At 50.5% G+C, this 14,840-nt stretch overlaps 2 protein-coding genes across 3 annotated transcripts in view; one reads left to right on the top strand and one right to left on the bottom strand.

Moving 5' to 3' along the window:
* Positions 1-5,715: 5,715 nt before the first annotated feature.
* SRARP (steroid receptor associated and regulated protein) lies at positions 5,716-8,599 on the bottom strand. The gene is made up of 3 exons (XM_032631427.1): positions 8,572-8,599; positions 7,819-7,971; positions 5,716-6,515 (listed from the first exon to the last, which is right to left on the bottom strand). The coding sequence occupies exons 1-3, from the start codon at positions 8,597-8,599 to the stop codon at positions 6,085-6,087; spliced, it is 612 nt and encodes a 203-aa protein (XP_032487318.1). The 3' UTR covers positions 5,716-6,084.
* Positions 8,600-14,194: 5,595 nt separating this feature from the next.
* Positions 14,195-14,840, top strand: part of ZBTB17 (zinc finger and BTB domain containing 17) — a 30,285-nt gene continuing 29,639 nt past the window's right edge. For both annotated transcript variants that reach the window (XM_032650851.1, XM_032650847.1), the window contains exon 1: positions 14,195-14,344. The gene's annotated coding sequence lies outside the window, so the exon portion shown is untranslated. The remainder of the gene's footprint in view (positions 14,345-14,840) is intronic.

Below are 14,840 nucleotides of genomic sequence, written 5' to 3'. Positions count from 1 at the left end.
GTCCCGACCCCAGTGGCGTCCCTCCCTGGGCCGGGCTGGCAGGAAGCTGGGCTGCGAAAGGGGGCATTTCCTTAAGTCACCAGTGGGGCCGAATACTCCCCACCCCGCAGGCCCCAGCAGGCCCCTCCCCAGATCCCGGTTTTAGAGGATGAGGGCTGCGCCGCGGACAGAGCGGCCGCTGGGACTAGGCACGCCTAGAGTGAAGGTGCCCTCCTGCCAAGGTGACCCTGCGGAAGAGGAGGGCGGGGACGTGGGGACTGCAGGCTTTCTTTCGCTGGCTCCGCCCCCTGGCGCCTGGGCTGGCCGCCACGCTTTGTCTCCACTGGCCCCCCACACTTTCTAGGCTAAATATAGGCCTGGCTGCGGGCCCTGGGCCCCGCCCCCGCCCCGTGAAGAATGATTATAGCAGCCGCATCCATTGAGCACCTAGTGTGTGCCAAACACATGCTCGTCCCCACAACAATCACAAACGCAAGGTAGGTACCAAGGAGGACAGGAGGTTCAGAGAGGTCAAGCAACTGGCCCAAGGTCACCCAGCTTAGAAGTGGTATGGCTGGAATTTGAATCATTGTCTGTGACTCTAGAAGGTCCTCTGCTGGGTCACCCCAGATCAGTCCCCCACCACCAAAGGGCCGAGGCAGCTCCCCTGCTCCCTTCCTGTATAGGGAAGGGGAGCTCCTACATCTTAGAGCTTTTGGAGTGGGGGTGGGCAGGAGGCCGAGGCGGTTGAAAAGATGCAGCCTTCTAGGGCTAGAGACCTGCAAGAAGGTCCAGGTCAGGTGGTGCCAGAGGGGTGTGGAGGACTTAGGAGGTTCCATCACTTTCAAAGTCCTAGCCCAGGCCAAAAGCCTCCTCCTCCAGAAAGCCCTCCAGAGCTACCAGCTCGGAGTCACAGACAGAGCCCAAAGAACCCTAGGTCCAAAACTTGTCTTTAAAAGAAGCTCAAATTCAGATGAAAGGAGCACATGCCTGGGAGTGAGGGCAGACCCTGAGGCTTGGTTGGCCAGCCCTGTGTCCTCTGGGAGTTATTCCAAACTCATGGTTTGATGGTGGGACCTAGGCCCAGGGAGGGGTAGGATCTTGCCCAGGGTCACACAGCAAGTCAGTGGCAGAGATGAGGTGAAGACCCAGGACTCTAGAACTGCAGGCCAGAGCTTCTCTACCAGACCAACCCCCCATCCCCAGGCCACCCTTCCCCGACTCACCTCCAACATTGTACGCGTCCATCTCCCCCCTTCCCCCATCCTCTTCCCAGTCTGCCTTGGATCCCAGTTCTGCCATGGCAGAAGATGCCTTATTCTGCCCTCCTGCTCCCGAGCCTGGCATGGGAAAGGAGCTAAGTAAATGTTTGTAGAATTTTTTTTAAAGTTAAGAAGCCTCAGTAGAGGATGGAGGGTCAATTGCAGACTCTGGAGTCACACCGCCTGGCTTCAAATCTTGGCTCTGCTGCTTCTGAGCTTTGTGATCTTGAGTAAGTAACTTAACCTCTCTGTGCCTCCATTGCACCATAAAATGGTGCTTAATAGGATCTACCTGCTGTGGTTGTTCTGTAGTTCACTTAAGGGGCTTGGCACATGGTGGTTGACTCTAGCCCACATATGCCATGCATTGAAAATGCCCAGAAGGGCTCATTTAGAGCCCTGTTATTTTATTTAGATTTGGATCCTGACACCCCCAGTTCACCCACACTGTCTCTGGCTCCATCAAGACCAAGACTTGGCGGACTTCCCTGGCGGCACAGTGGTTAAGACTCTGTGCTCCCACTGCAGGAGGCCCAGGTTCAATCCCTGGTCAGGGAACTGGATCCCACATGCATGCCACAACTAAGAGTTCTCGTGACGCAACTAAGTAGCCCGCGAGCCACAACTAAGGAGCCCTCCTACTGCAACTAAGGAAGACCTCCTGCTGCAACTAAGGAGCCTGCCTGCTGCAACTAAGACCTGGTGCAACCAAATAAATAGATTAAAAAAGAAAAAAGACCAAGACTTGGGCTGGTAGGGCAGAGGAGCTGCCCTGTACCTGGGGTCTTCTTTCCAGGAAAAGCAGGTGAGGCGGAGCTAAAAGGTATGTTCCCCAGGGTCCTCTCAGAAGACCTGTCTGGGCCCTGGGGGTAGAGGTGGGGGAGAAAAGCACCTGGAAACCTTAATTTCTCATCACAAACAAAGATCAAGTAACCCCCTCCCAGGGCTGCTGTGAGCAACCAGAGAGAGATGGTGTTTTAGTATAAGCGTGATAAATGCTAAGCTCCTGTTAAAATCGCTGTGCTTGTTTTCTGAACAGGGAAAACCGAGCTTCCACCCTCTGGCTCTGCCCTCAAACAAGAGAGGGTCCTGAGGGGCATGGTGACTTGAGTCGGCCAGCAGGAGCCTCTGGGCAGGGGAGGAGGTATTGTTTACAGTCAGCACAGCTGGCCTGGGGCTCACCCTGGGCAGCCAGCCAGGCCAGTCCTGAGCTCTGAGGCCCTCCAGGGCCTGGACCCAGGGTCAACCTTCCATGGGAGCCTGAGGGCTGCTAGACCGGGTGGGGGCCCTCTGAGGTGCCTCCCTGAAGGGCGCAAAGCGAGGCTGCTGGCCCCAGGGAGCCAGAGAGGAGAGAGCAGGACAGCAAATCTGCCCCTTCATCCCTTCCTTCCTTCCTTCCTTCCTTCCTTCCTTCCTCCCTCACTCCCTCCCTTCCTTACTTCTTTCCTTCCCACACAATTCTTGACCACCTATTATGTACCAGGCACTTTTAGGGCACTGGGGACACCGTCGTGATTAGGCATGACTGCCAACCTGGAAACACATTCACTATTCACACATTCCACTCACCGGTTCAGTAAGGTCTTTCATCTCTTTGTTGATTCTTTCTCTCAACAGCTTTTCAGTCAATTCCTGCAGTATTGTGGGTAGGTAAAGCTCGGAGGGCGAACTACCTCCATTTCAACCCTGGCTCTGCCACTTACTATCTGTGTGACCGTGGGCCAGTTGCTTAACCTACCTGAGCCTCAGTTTCCACATGTGTAAAATGGGACAGGACTGTGGTGAAGAGACTGAGCTGTTCTCCTGCACCGGTGCACCCCCAGCTCAGTGAGGGCCTCACTCACGTGTTTGACCCCCACACACTCCCTACACACTGCCAGGCCCTAGGCTGGGTCCTTGGAGAATGTCATTCTTCCTTCACTCACTCATTCAACACACAAGAACAGAGCACCTACAGCATAGTACAGGGTTATGATGCTATGACTACATAGTCACACTGCCTGGGATTGGGATTTGGGCTCTGCCTCTTTCTAGTTGGTGACCTTGGGCAAATCATTTCATCTCTCTGTGCCTCAGTTTCTTCACCTGTAAAACGGCAACAAAAATTATACCCACCTCCTGAGTCTAGTGTGAGAAGAACTGAGGTGACGTGTGGTGCATAGAAAAACATCAGTAGTTATTTTTCTAGATGAGAGGGATTCTGGTTAGAATGAAAGTCTGGCTTCTGAAAACTTGACCCCACCAGATGGCTGGCCCCATGGAGCCGGCCCCTCGGCGCGCAGGTTGCCGCCCTCCCCACCCAGACCATGGAGTGGTGCCTCCATTCTGATGATAGGGCGACACCTTCTGGCGCAAAGCTAGACCCGCAGCCCCACACTTTTCCTTGTGGGTCTCAAACTCCCTTTGCAGCGACGTCTTTGGGCTTTTCTAGTCCAGTGATTCTCAGCAGGGGGAGGAAAGAGGAGGCGGGTAAATGTGATCCAGACTATTCTCTCACCACCTCCCTAATCCAGACTATCACCCCCTTTGCCTGGATTAAGGTGCAGCCTCCTCAGCTTCCTCCTCTGCCTTCCTATCCCAGCGCAAGAGCTAAGGAATTTTTTTTAAAGGTAGGTCATGTTGCTGTCTGCTCACAATTTCCAACGATCCCCATCTCAGAATAAAATAAAAAGACCTCGGGAATTCCTGGTGGTCCAGTGGTTAGGACTCCGTGCTCTCACTGCGGGGGGCCCAGGTTCGGTCCCTGATGGGGGAATTAAGATCCCACAAGCCAAGCCAAGCCATGCAGCGCTGCCCAAAAAACAACAAACAAACAAAAAACAAAGACCTCATCGTGGTCTGCAAGGCCTCACATGATATGGTCCCTGTCACTTCTCGGGCCTCTCTGTTTCGAGTGTGTACATGCATTGTCTCCCCCAGCTGGAGGATAAGCTCCTTCATGGCAGGGCCTTGTCTGTCTATCACTGCTCCATCCCAGGGTCTAGCCCAGAGATTAGCACACAGTGGGTGCCCAACAAATACTTGGTGAGTGAATGAATACTCTAGCCAGACTGAATAACTTTGGTCCTTCTCCTTGGAACACTCCCCACCCCGGCCCCCTTGCCTTTGTATGACTCACTCACTGGTCAGATTTTAGTTTAGATGCCACTTCCTGCAGGAAGCCGTCCTTGATCTCCTGTCCCTAATGGGCTGGGCCTCCTCCTCCAGCACTAACATCATTCTCTGTGCCCTTACTGTTGCACTTACCAGAAGCTATTGCAATAGTCACCTTCTTCTTGCCTCCCCCACCAGGCTGTGAGCTCATTGAGGACAGCGTCTGCTCTCTCTAGATCCCCTCTGTTTAGAAGAGACCCTGCCAGGATGAGAGGCCATCTGCTCTACAGTTAAGAGGAAGAAATTGAGCACCAGGCTGGCTTGGGTTCGAATCCCAACTGCACCAGTCTATGAGACCTTGAGTGCATTCCTCAACCTCTCTGTGCCTCGATTCTCTAATTTGTGAAATGGGTACAAAACAGTGCTTCCCGGTACTGACACCTGGAGGATGTCACATCCCTGGCACAGACCAAATGGTCAGTACACATTAGCCACTAGTGTTTGTAGGAACCTAGTAAAACCGTCATTGAATAAATGAACATTCAGCAATTTTAATCCAAGAGCCTTGAGACACTCTTCCTCAGATGAATCTCACACAGCTCTGTGCATCTCTTAGACCTACACTTCCCCTCACAGCAACCCCCACTTCCTGCTGAGGACAGGACTGCCCTGCGGGGTAGGGACAAAGCCCCCAGCCCCCTTTTCTGTATCCCTAGAGGGCAGTATAATCCTGGCATGCAGCTCAATAAATAACATCTCTTATTTTCATTCATTCAAACATGGTACTCCATTCCCTTTCTGAGCACTTCTGCCCCCTCTTGAGAAGCCAGTTCCCCTTACTTCCCATCCCACCTGGGCCCTTGATTCTCCCATCCTGAGTCCTGTGCCCTCCGGGTGATCCCTAGTGACCTACACACTTGCACGTGAGCTGACAGCAGGCAATGTGCTACCCCTGCCCATTGTGCTGGGAGGTTCTGACTCCTGCTCTGGGATGAGATGCCAACCAGGTGACCCTAGGGAGGATGGTTCGCAGTGCTGGCTCCTTCTCATCTTTCAGATCATACTTCGTTACCCACTCAGAGAGGCCTTTCCCAATCAGTGTATCAGAAAAGCTCTTTGCCCCATCATTTTCCATCCCAGCACCCTGTTTCAGTTTCTACACAGCACTCATTACACTGTCCAAGATCATCTTTATTAGGTTGTTTAACCTTTCTTCCCCACCCCCAAGAGTACAAGCTCCAGGAAAGCTGTAGTGTCGTTGTTTAACCTTTCTTCCCCACGCCCAAGAGTACAAGCTCCAGGAAAGCTGTAGTGTCGTTGTTTAACCTTTCTTCCCCACGCCCAAGAGTACAAGCTCCAGGAAAGCTGTAGTGTCGTTGTTTAACCTTTCTTCCCCACGCCCAAGAGTACAAGCTCCAGGAAAGCTGTAGTGTCTTCTTTAGCACTTTGCGGGGCCTGGCGTGTGGGAGATGCTCCTTCAGAATTCGCTGTGTTAGTGGATGAGTCTCTTTCTATGTGGCATTGCCTTATCTGGCTTCCGCTGAAAGGTGAACAAAGATGGAGCGGATGGAGAAGTAGGATACTCGTGGCTGTTTCAGATGTCCTTTAGGGATCTAATGCTCCTTCCCTGGCTCAGGCACAAAAGACTTCTGCTTGGCTGGGGAAGAGGGAGTGAACCCTGGGAACTGCATCTGCTGAACTCTGGAGCTTGGGTCGCCAGCCCTCTCCTCCCTTGGCCAGGCTCTTCCAGTTAATCAGCCTGCGCACAGACACAGGAGGAGAGGGCTTTGAGCGAGACGATGACCGTTCCCCAAGCTGAAGACCTCGAGGACACCGTCTTCGCAGGGCCCCCCTTGGCTTCAGGAGCCCCCTGGAGGCAGAGTGGGCTGGCTGGGGAGGAATCTGGGGCCGTAGTCTCTCTGCAGGGTGGCAGGGGTCCCCTGGTCTGGGCAAGGCCTCCCCCACCTAGGGGAGCCTCCTGATTTATATGGGGGGGCTGGTTTTCCCCACATAACAAGATGTAAGTCTTCATTGGAGGGATGACAGGTCCTAAGTTGGGACTAGGGACGCGGGGTGGCCCTGGGAGTGCTGCCAGGGAGATGTGTTTCCCACGAGTACAGTCGATAACGAAAGTTAAGTGAGCTTTGGGGATGGCCTTCTGATGGCGGGCCGGCTTTCCACCTAGAAGGAAGGAAAAGACCAAAGATTTGTGTTAGCACTGAAAGGGATATGGTTCCATTAGTTCATGTGTTCATTAACTTGTTCATTCCTTCAACAGGGACTTTTTTTAATTTAATTTTTATTTTATATTGGAGTGTAGTTGATTTACCATGTTGTGTTAGTTTCAGGTGTACAGCACAGCGATTCAGTTATACATATACATACATACATTCTTTTTCGGATTCTCTTCCCGTATAGGTTATTACAGAATACTGAGTAGAGTTAACAGGGATTTAACTGCGTGTTAGTTGACGCACAAAGATGGGAAGACAGCGGGGCCTAAGAGCGTGGATTTCAGCACTGGGGAGACCTGAGTTTAAACCTGGCTTCCCCCTATCAGCTCTCTGCCTTCCAGGAACATGGAGGCCACTGCATCAGAACCTCTCAACCCCGCTGTGCCCACGAGCTGCCTGAGCATCTTGTGAACATGCAGATTCTGGTACAGCGAGCGGGTCTGGAGTGGAGCCTGCGGGTCCGCGTTTCTAACAAGCTCCCAGGGAATGCCGGTACTGCTGGTCCACGGGCCGCGCTGTAGTGAGGAGTAAGAGGAGAGCCCCGGCCACCTTCTACAGGTGAGGAAACTCAGGCTCAGCTTGTACAGATGTTGGTGGTCCTCAGGGAACATCGTGCTGTCCTTCCTTCCCCACCATAACCTCGTCCGGCGGTCCCCTCTGCCCTGGGGATCTCTGCTCTGTCCACCCCACCAAACGGGGAGAAGCCAAGAGCCAATCAATCGATTTATCGGTGAAGCAAGGCCAGAGCAGGTCTCTCTGAACCCAAAGGCTGTGCTCTTAGAAAAGCAACGTTTCAAGTTACCCAAATAATAAACAAATCCATCCTCTTCGCTACGTGCTCTTCACTACGACACAGGCTTCAGAAGGAAGCTTCTGTGCTGGTAGGTTAGTTAACACAGGAAATACAGTCGATCCTTGAACAACACGGGTTTGAACCGCAGGTCCACTTATATGCAGATGTTTTTCAATAAATACCAATTACTACACAATCCGTAGTAGGCTGAATCGGTGGATGTGGAACCTCAGATACGAAGGGCGGATTGTAGTTATAGGCGGATTTTCTCCTGCGTGGAGGGTCAGCGCCCTTAACCCCCAAGTTGTTCAAGGTTCAACTGTAAATGAAGCCCACCCATGGCTTGAGAATCCTGGCGGCCCCGGAGGGGAGGGTGTCTGCCCTCTGCTGCCAGCACCCCCCAGCCTGCCCAGCCCCCCTCAGCTTCAGGGCTGAGGCACCCTCTGCCACCTCTTACCTGAGCTAGTCTCCAGGCCCGTCTCCAGGCCCCTGACTTTGGGGCAGGCTCTCAGGTCTCTGGGGTCTTCTGTTGGGACTGTTACTGATTCCATAGCGCCTGGCTTAGCACTGGCAGAGGGAGCCGTCGTCAGCGGCCTTTTCCAGGATGCAGCTCCCACCCAAGGACCAAACGTTTTATATTTACCAGCTCCGGATCCGCTGAGTGAATTCCACCACGCGCCACAGGAACTGGCTTGGAGCAGTTGGGGGATCGCTTTGGTCAACGGGGTTATGTCAACAGGATTGCTGTCGGCTCACTGGGAGGTAGGCCTTCTGCCAAACAGATGTTGTTTCCTCCAACTCCAGCTGCTTCCTCACTTGAGACAAGCCTTGGAACCTTCTCATCCAGGCCTCAGTTTCCCAAACCTCAGTCATTCTCTGGCTGCATTCCCAGTTTTTAGTTGTTTTGAGTTTTGCTTCTTTTCTACCTAAGGACTATATGGAATACTGCTGACAATATGTCCATGTCTTAGTCAGTTCGAGCAGTAATAGACTAGGGGAGTTAAACCACAAACGTTTGTTTCTCACAGTTCTGGATGCTGGGAAGTCTGAGATCAAGGCGCCTGTAGACTTTAGTGTTTGGTAAGGACCTGTCTACTGGTTCATAGATGGCTATCTTTCCACTGTGTCTTCACCTCACAGAAAGTGCAAGAAAGCTCTCTGGGGTCCCTTTTACAAGGGCACTAACCCCATCATGAGGGCTCCACCTTACCTAGGGTCAGTATCCTGTTTTTCTCCATCCTGGATCCCTTCAGGTTGCACTGTTGGGGTGGCTGCATTGGCTGGTGGCTTGATGGCTGCAACATCCTTTGTTTACTGTTATGGCAGGTGACATTCTTTGTCCACAAGAGGAAACTTGGTATGGCTTCATTAAACAGAAACAGTAGTACTACTATAAATAAGTAACTATGTATGGTAGAAGATGGTACCCCAAAGATGTCCATGCCTTAATCCCCAGAACCTGTGAAAAATGTCACCTTACACAGCAAAAGCGTCTTTGCAGGTGTGATTAAAGGTATTCCAATTCTGACACCAGTTCTGATGTGTTTTGTTTTGTTTTGTTCCACATTACCAACCAATTAATTCATTTCTGACATGACCTACCTGGAGATAGCTTCACATCTCACAGGCTAAGAGGTCAGTCCTACAAGACTGCCCGTCACAGACATCAATCACAAGTCCTGGTTTGTCACCTGTGCTTCTGACCTACAGATGGGAGGGTCCCACAATGCACTCCTTGGATTCGATTAGTTTGCTAGAGCAGATCACAGAACTCAGAGAAACATTTTACTTACTAGATTACTAGTTTGTTATAAAAGAATATAACTCAGGAACAGCCAGATGGAAGAGATGCACAGGCGAGGTATGTGTGGAGGGCTAGGAGCTTCCACACTGTCTGAGAGCGCCACTTTTCCTCAGTCTCCACGTGTTCGGCAACCCAGAAGCTCTCCAAACCCTGTTCTTTTGGGTTTTAATGGAGGTTCGTTACATAGGCACGACTGATCAAATCACTGGCCTTTGGTGGCCATCAATCTCCAGCCCCGCTCACATCACAGAGGTCAGTGGGTCGGTGGGACTGACAGTTCCAACCCTCTAATCACGTGGTTGGTTCTCCTGCCCACATTCTTAGGTGACACAGGGGCTTTCCAAAATTCACCTCAGTTACATAACAAAAGACACCCTTTTCACTCTCCTGACCTGGGAAATTTCAAGGCTGTTAGGAGCTCTGTGCCAGGAACCAGAAGACCAAATATATATTTATTTAAATATATATATTTATCAGAGGTGTGGACTTTGAGATAGGGATATTGCTCTGGATTATCTGAGTGAGTTCAATCTAATCACACTAGTCCTTATAATTGGAGACCTTCTCCTGGCTGGGTTAGAAAGAGATGTGACAGGGACTTCCCTGGTGGCGCAGTGGTTAAGAATCTGCCTGCCAATGCAGGGGACACGGGTTCGGGCCCTGGTCCGGGAAGATCCCACATGCCGCGGAGCAACTAAGCCTGTGGGCCACAACTACTGAGCCTGTGCTCTAGAGCCCGTGCTGAACAAGAGAAGCCACCACAATGAGAAGCCCACGCACCGCAACGAAGAGTAGCCCCCACTCGCCGCAACTAGAGAAGGCCCGCACACAGCAACAAAGACCCAACGCAGCCAAAAACCAATACGTTAAATAAATTTTAAAAAAAAAGAAAGGAAGGATAGGGACTTCCTTGACGGTCCAGTGGTTAAGACTCCGCGCTCCCATTGCAGGGTGCACGGGTTCCATCCCTGGTCAGTGGGGAGAACTAAGATCCACATGCCTCACAGTGCAGCCAAAAAAAAAAGAAAGAGGGGCTTCCCTGGTGGCGCAGTGGTTGAGAACTGCCTGCTAGTGCAGGGGACACGGGTTCGAGCCCTGGTCTGGGAGGATCCCACAGCCCTGGTCTGGGAGGATCCCACATGCCGCGGAGCAACTAGGCCCGTGAGCCACAACTACTGAGCCTGCGCGTCTGGAGCCTGTGCTCCGCAACAAGAGAGGCCGCGACAGTGAGAGGCCCACGCACCGCGATGAAGAGTGGCCCCCGCTTGCCACAACTAGAGAAAGCCCTCACACAGAAACGAAGACCCAACACAGCAAAAATAAATAAATTAATTAATAAACTCCCACCCCCAATATCTTAAAAAAAAAAAAAGAAAGAAAGAAAGGAAGGATATCCTAAGTACACTTAGCAAAAGTTAACTGTTGAATCTGGGTAATAGGCGTATAGAAAATATTTCATTATTTTCACTACTCCTGTGTACTTTAACAAAGTTTTCAAAATGAAAAGGAATTTAAAAGTGTATGTCAAGGATGTGTGCCGAGGATGTCTGTGAAGAGTAAAGGAAACCATTACATGAAAAGTGAGCAGAGAAAAAGAAAAGTAGCATTTATAAATTAATACACTGTTATATAATTCATGATTTTTAAGCTGTTTATAATCAAAATGATAAACTAAATTGTATAAATAGACATCTGTCAGTTTATCTACAGCGCTTCAAGTTTACATCCACAAGCTGGCCAACCAGTTAAAAAAAAATCTCCTTATTGGGGAAATGCAAGGTAGCCCATGTGTAAATAGTGACTGAGCTTTGGGAAGACTTTAGGGTAGGGGGTGGATGAGGTTTAGGCCGGAGACTTTGGAGATGGTGACGGGACCTGTGTCTCACTCTGAGGGCTAAGGGGAAGAGGGGGTTAGAGGGGGAGGAGCTCAGGGTGAGGGGGCCAGTTAGTAGTACACTGGAGGAATGGCCCCTAGTGAGAAACCAGGAAAGTCAGTCCTTCACTCATTCAATCAACACATGTATACTTACTCCCATGTATACAACCACCCTGCCCAAATTTTTGCATTTCTTCCTCTCTATTACTCTAACGAGTTTCCGTCATCTCACCATCATTTAATGAAGACAACTGTGGGGTCCAGATTTTATTCAACCAACTGTGCTGTTAGAACCATTCTCAGCTGGAACATTAAAACACCCAAATCTCTGTAATGTGCATTTGTATCGAGATATTCTGCCAAGTCTAATGTAATCTCCCTTCCTCCTGGAACTAGCACCTTTAGAATCCAGTTACACCTATATTCCCGTTTCAGCTCATTTATTAGTTAAGGTGCTCTCTCTCTCTCTCTCTCTCTTTCTCTTCCTCCTTCTCTCCCTCCTTCCTTCTTTTCCTTCCACCCCCCTTCCCTTCCCTTCCTTTCCTTCTTTCTTTCTTGTGTGTAAGCCATCTCCATAGTCAGACTCTGTGCTTATTCCCCGGGGCATTTTGGAATTAGACTCTCTTTATAGATCTGGAGACAAATAAAGGATGGTGGAGTGGTCTCTGAAAGGAACCAGCATCTCCTTGCAAAATAACTTCCTACTATGAGGTTATTACATGCTCTCCAGGGAACGCAGGACCAGCCCATTCCATGGGAGGAGGGGCTGCTTCTGTGGCACGAGAGTTTCATTGAATTCTGGATTTGGGGAGTCAGGGAACTCAGTCATCTGCATCCACCCAAACATCCCCATTTTGACTCCTAAGTGTCCCTTGTTCCCAGTCAATGCATCTGGCCCGTTGCAGTTATACTGCAATTATATTACACCTTACATTGCAATTACATCGCAGTTTAGCAACCCACAGGATCAGCTCCATCCAATTTTTGACTGCATAAACCCTGTGGCTACAAGAGATGAGAAAACATATTTAGAGTAATCAGGAGTGGGCCCTGGTTCTCTGGCTCTGTCTTGAGCTGAGAATTTAAACCCTAAATATTTCTTTTTTGAAACTCTTCAGTGTAATTATAAACAGCCAGTTCACCCCACAGTCCTTGTGGTCCTCACTCTCACCATAATGGTCAGTTGTAGCAACTGCTCCATCTACAGCCTTACCTTCCTTAGGCACTTTCCTCTAGGCAACAATACTTATTGTGATGAATGGTAAGTTATGTAACTATTTTTTGCCTGCATGAAATAGACTAGATCTGCATCACCTTCAAACTTAATGCCCTGATTTCCATCTTTGAGCATCCGTTTCCTGCAGAAATAGAAACATTGCTGGACTTTCTCTTTAATTAAACTTTTTATTTTGAAATAATTGTAGGTTCACATGCAATTGTAAGAAACAATAAAGAGCAATTCCATCCCCCTCTCCATCTTTTACCCAGTTTCCCCCAATGGTAACACCTTGCAAAACTGTAGTACAATATCACAACCAGGATATTTATATTGACATAGTCAAGGTACAGAACATTTCCATCAATGCAAAGATCCCTTACCTTGTTTCTAAGCTCATTTTAACTAGAAATGGATTTAATACAGAGAACTAAATGTTTATAAACTTACTGGAGGGGCTGAAAAAATGGTCTTCAGACTGGGCTTTTATTAATGGCTCCCAGAATACCATTGAACTCACCAGTTAGGAGCTATTACTTCTGCCACAATCAGGAAGATGGGGAATTGAGAGGCCACCACTGAGATTATTGCACTCAAGAACATATCACCACAGCAAGGGTCCATGGATCTAAATTTGGGACTAGAAGCTGGTTCCCAGGCACTAGAATGCTGAGTTTGGCTGGCAACATCTCACAGATGCTTCTGAACACTCATGAAGCTGGAGACTGGCCACAATGCACTGCTGCAACCCCCCACATTTGCATGACCTTTCTTGTCAGCAAAAATCAGCTAACATCAGCAGGCCAGTGGCTACTCCCTCTCTTCCACCCTCCAAATCTTACCTACTGGCAGAACCATCTGTATCTGGGATTCTAACTGCTACTGAGTCTGGGAAATAAAATTTTAACTTTTTAAATTCTGGAAGGGATGGATGCCGAGTCTCAATTGACTACATCCAACACAGATGACTCAGAAGTAGATTTGCATGCTTAGTATTGGGAAGACCGGAGAGTTCCTATCAGATTTGCTATCATTTTCCTGTAAATGAAAGGGTGAAGTCAACTGCTGCTGAGTTTTTTAGTTTCTCTAGTTATTGTGAAGAGAGGAGCAGTCAATTGGCCAGACTGACATTTGCTGAAGTCCCTCTTAAGGCTGGCAGTCATGGATTTGTAGGGAACAGTCTGTCCCACTGGGTACTTTCTCCAATTGTGTTTGGCTGTTTAGGTGTCAGCAAAGGGAAAAGGAGCAGTTGGATTCACCCAGGGCTGAAATTTTTACCAAATCCATGTGACAAAAAGACAAAGGACAAAGGAGTTTTGGATTGTGACAAGAGTGTTTTTAAAATTATGGATCATGAAAAATAAATAGGGTCGGAAGTGAAGAAAGGAGAAAGCCGAGGAACTGTTTGGAAGTAGAAAAGTCAATGGCCTGAAGGTGCTGAAAAGTTGGAAAGAGGCCACAGAGTGGCTGGTCACGTCTGCAGGCAGACTTTTGTTTCCAGGCACCCTCATTCACATCCAGGCTAATCCTGGATCTCCTCTAAACAGGGAAGCGGCCAGTGGTTGGCTCAGAAAGTAGAAAAACATAATCGTGGTTCTGCAGCTTTGATGCCACAACTAGGTTCACATCTCTGCTTCATCACTTGTAAGATGCGTGACAGCTGGCAATTCATTTACCCTGAAACTCCGTTTTCCCTTCTTCAAAAGGGAAACAAAAACATCGTATGTTGGTGAGAGGACTTGAGATAATGCACATAAAGCGCTTAACACAGTGCCTGGCACACAGTAAGCGCTGAACACGTAGGAGCTGTTATTGTGATATTTGGAATAGAAAACCAGGAAACGGTTACAAGGCGAACAATTCTAAGTGTAGAAGTAACTGTTATACAGTAGGCGCATGCGCCCGTCCACGAGCTACGGCTAGGGCGAACGCTGCGCATGCGCCGGAAGTTGCAGACGGGAAGCCAGCGAGGTCGGTTCCGCCCGACTCCAACATGGCGGCGCCCTTTGTCTGCTCTGAAGTGCTGTCCCCGGCCTCCTCGCTGCCGTGATGTACCTCCCTCTGCGGTGGGGTCCAGGACATGGCAGGTGAGGGTCAGCAAGCATCCGGGGCCGGAGGAGTCCCAGGAGTTGGGCGGAGGCGGCGCAGGATGGGGCGCGGCGGGACGCCGGGGACGGTTGTGTGGGGGAGGGGAGGGAAGTGGACTGAGAAGGGAACCCGGACTGAGGGGACCCCACAGGACAAGAGGGTGCGGGGCAAATGGGGGGGGAGGCGCCGCCCGGCGAGCGGGCGGGGAGTGGGCGGGCGGACCGGACCCGCCGTCCCGGCGAGGGAGCGCGAGTCGCCTCCGGGCTGGGTGACACCCCAGCTGGTAGCGTCTTCGCCCCCGCCGCCCGGCTGTCACCGCCCCTTGACCCCGCGCGCCGCTGCTGGTGGGCGTTCTGAGGCCGCGAGGTGGCGGGGTGCAGGCGTAGTTCTCTTTGGCCGGCGGGGCCCGACGGCACAAGCCTGTCAGGGCCTAGGAGGAGCTTGCCGTGTAGGAGGCCGACACTGCCCCCGTATAAGATTATTTCATTCATTCGT

Source organism: Phocoena sinus, chromosome 1 (assembly GCF_008692025.1).
Source record: "Phocoena sinus isolate mPhoSin1 chromosome 1, mPhoSin1.pri, whole genome shotgun sequence".
NCBI classification, from domain to species: domain Eukaryota; kingdom Metazoa; phylum Chordata; class Mammalia; order Artiodactyla; family Phocoenidae; genus Phocoena; species Phocoena sinus.
The sequence above is the reverse complement of the archived record's forward strand: the minus strand, read 5'-3'. Positions and strand labels throughout refer to the sequence as shown.

Coding starts and splice junctions, on each gene's coding strand:
- SRARP (XM_032631427.1), bottom strand. CDS start 8,599: ATGGAGAAAAACAGGATACTGACCCTAG. Junction 7,972..8,571: donor AAACAGGATACTGACCCTAG/GTAAGGTGGAGC, acceptor CTTGGGTGGGAG/CTGCATCCTGGAAAAGGCCG. Junction 6,516..7,818: donor GGGCCTGGAGACTAGCTCAG/GTAAGAGGTGGC, acceptor CCTTCCTTCTAG/GTGGAAAGCCGGCCCGCCAT.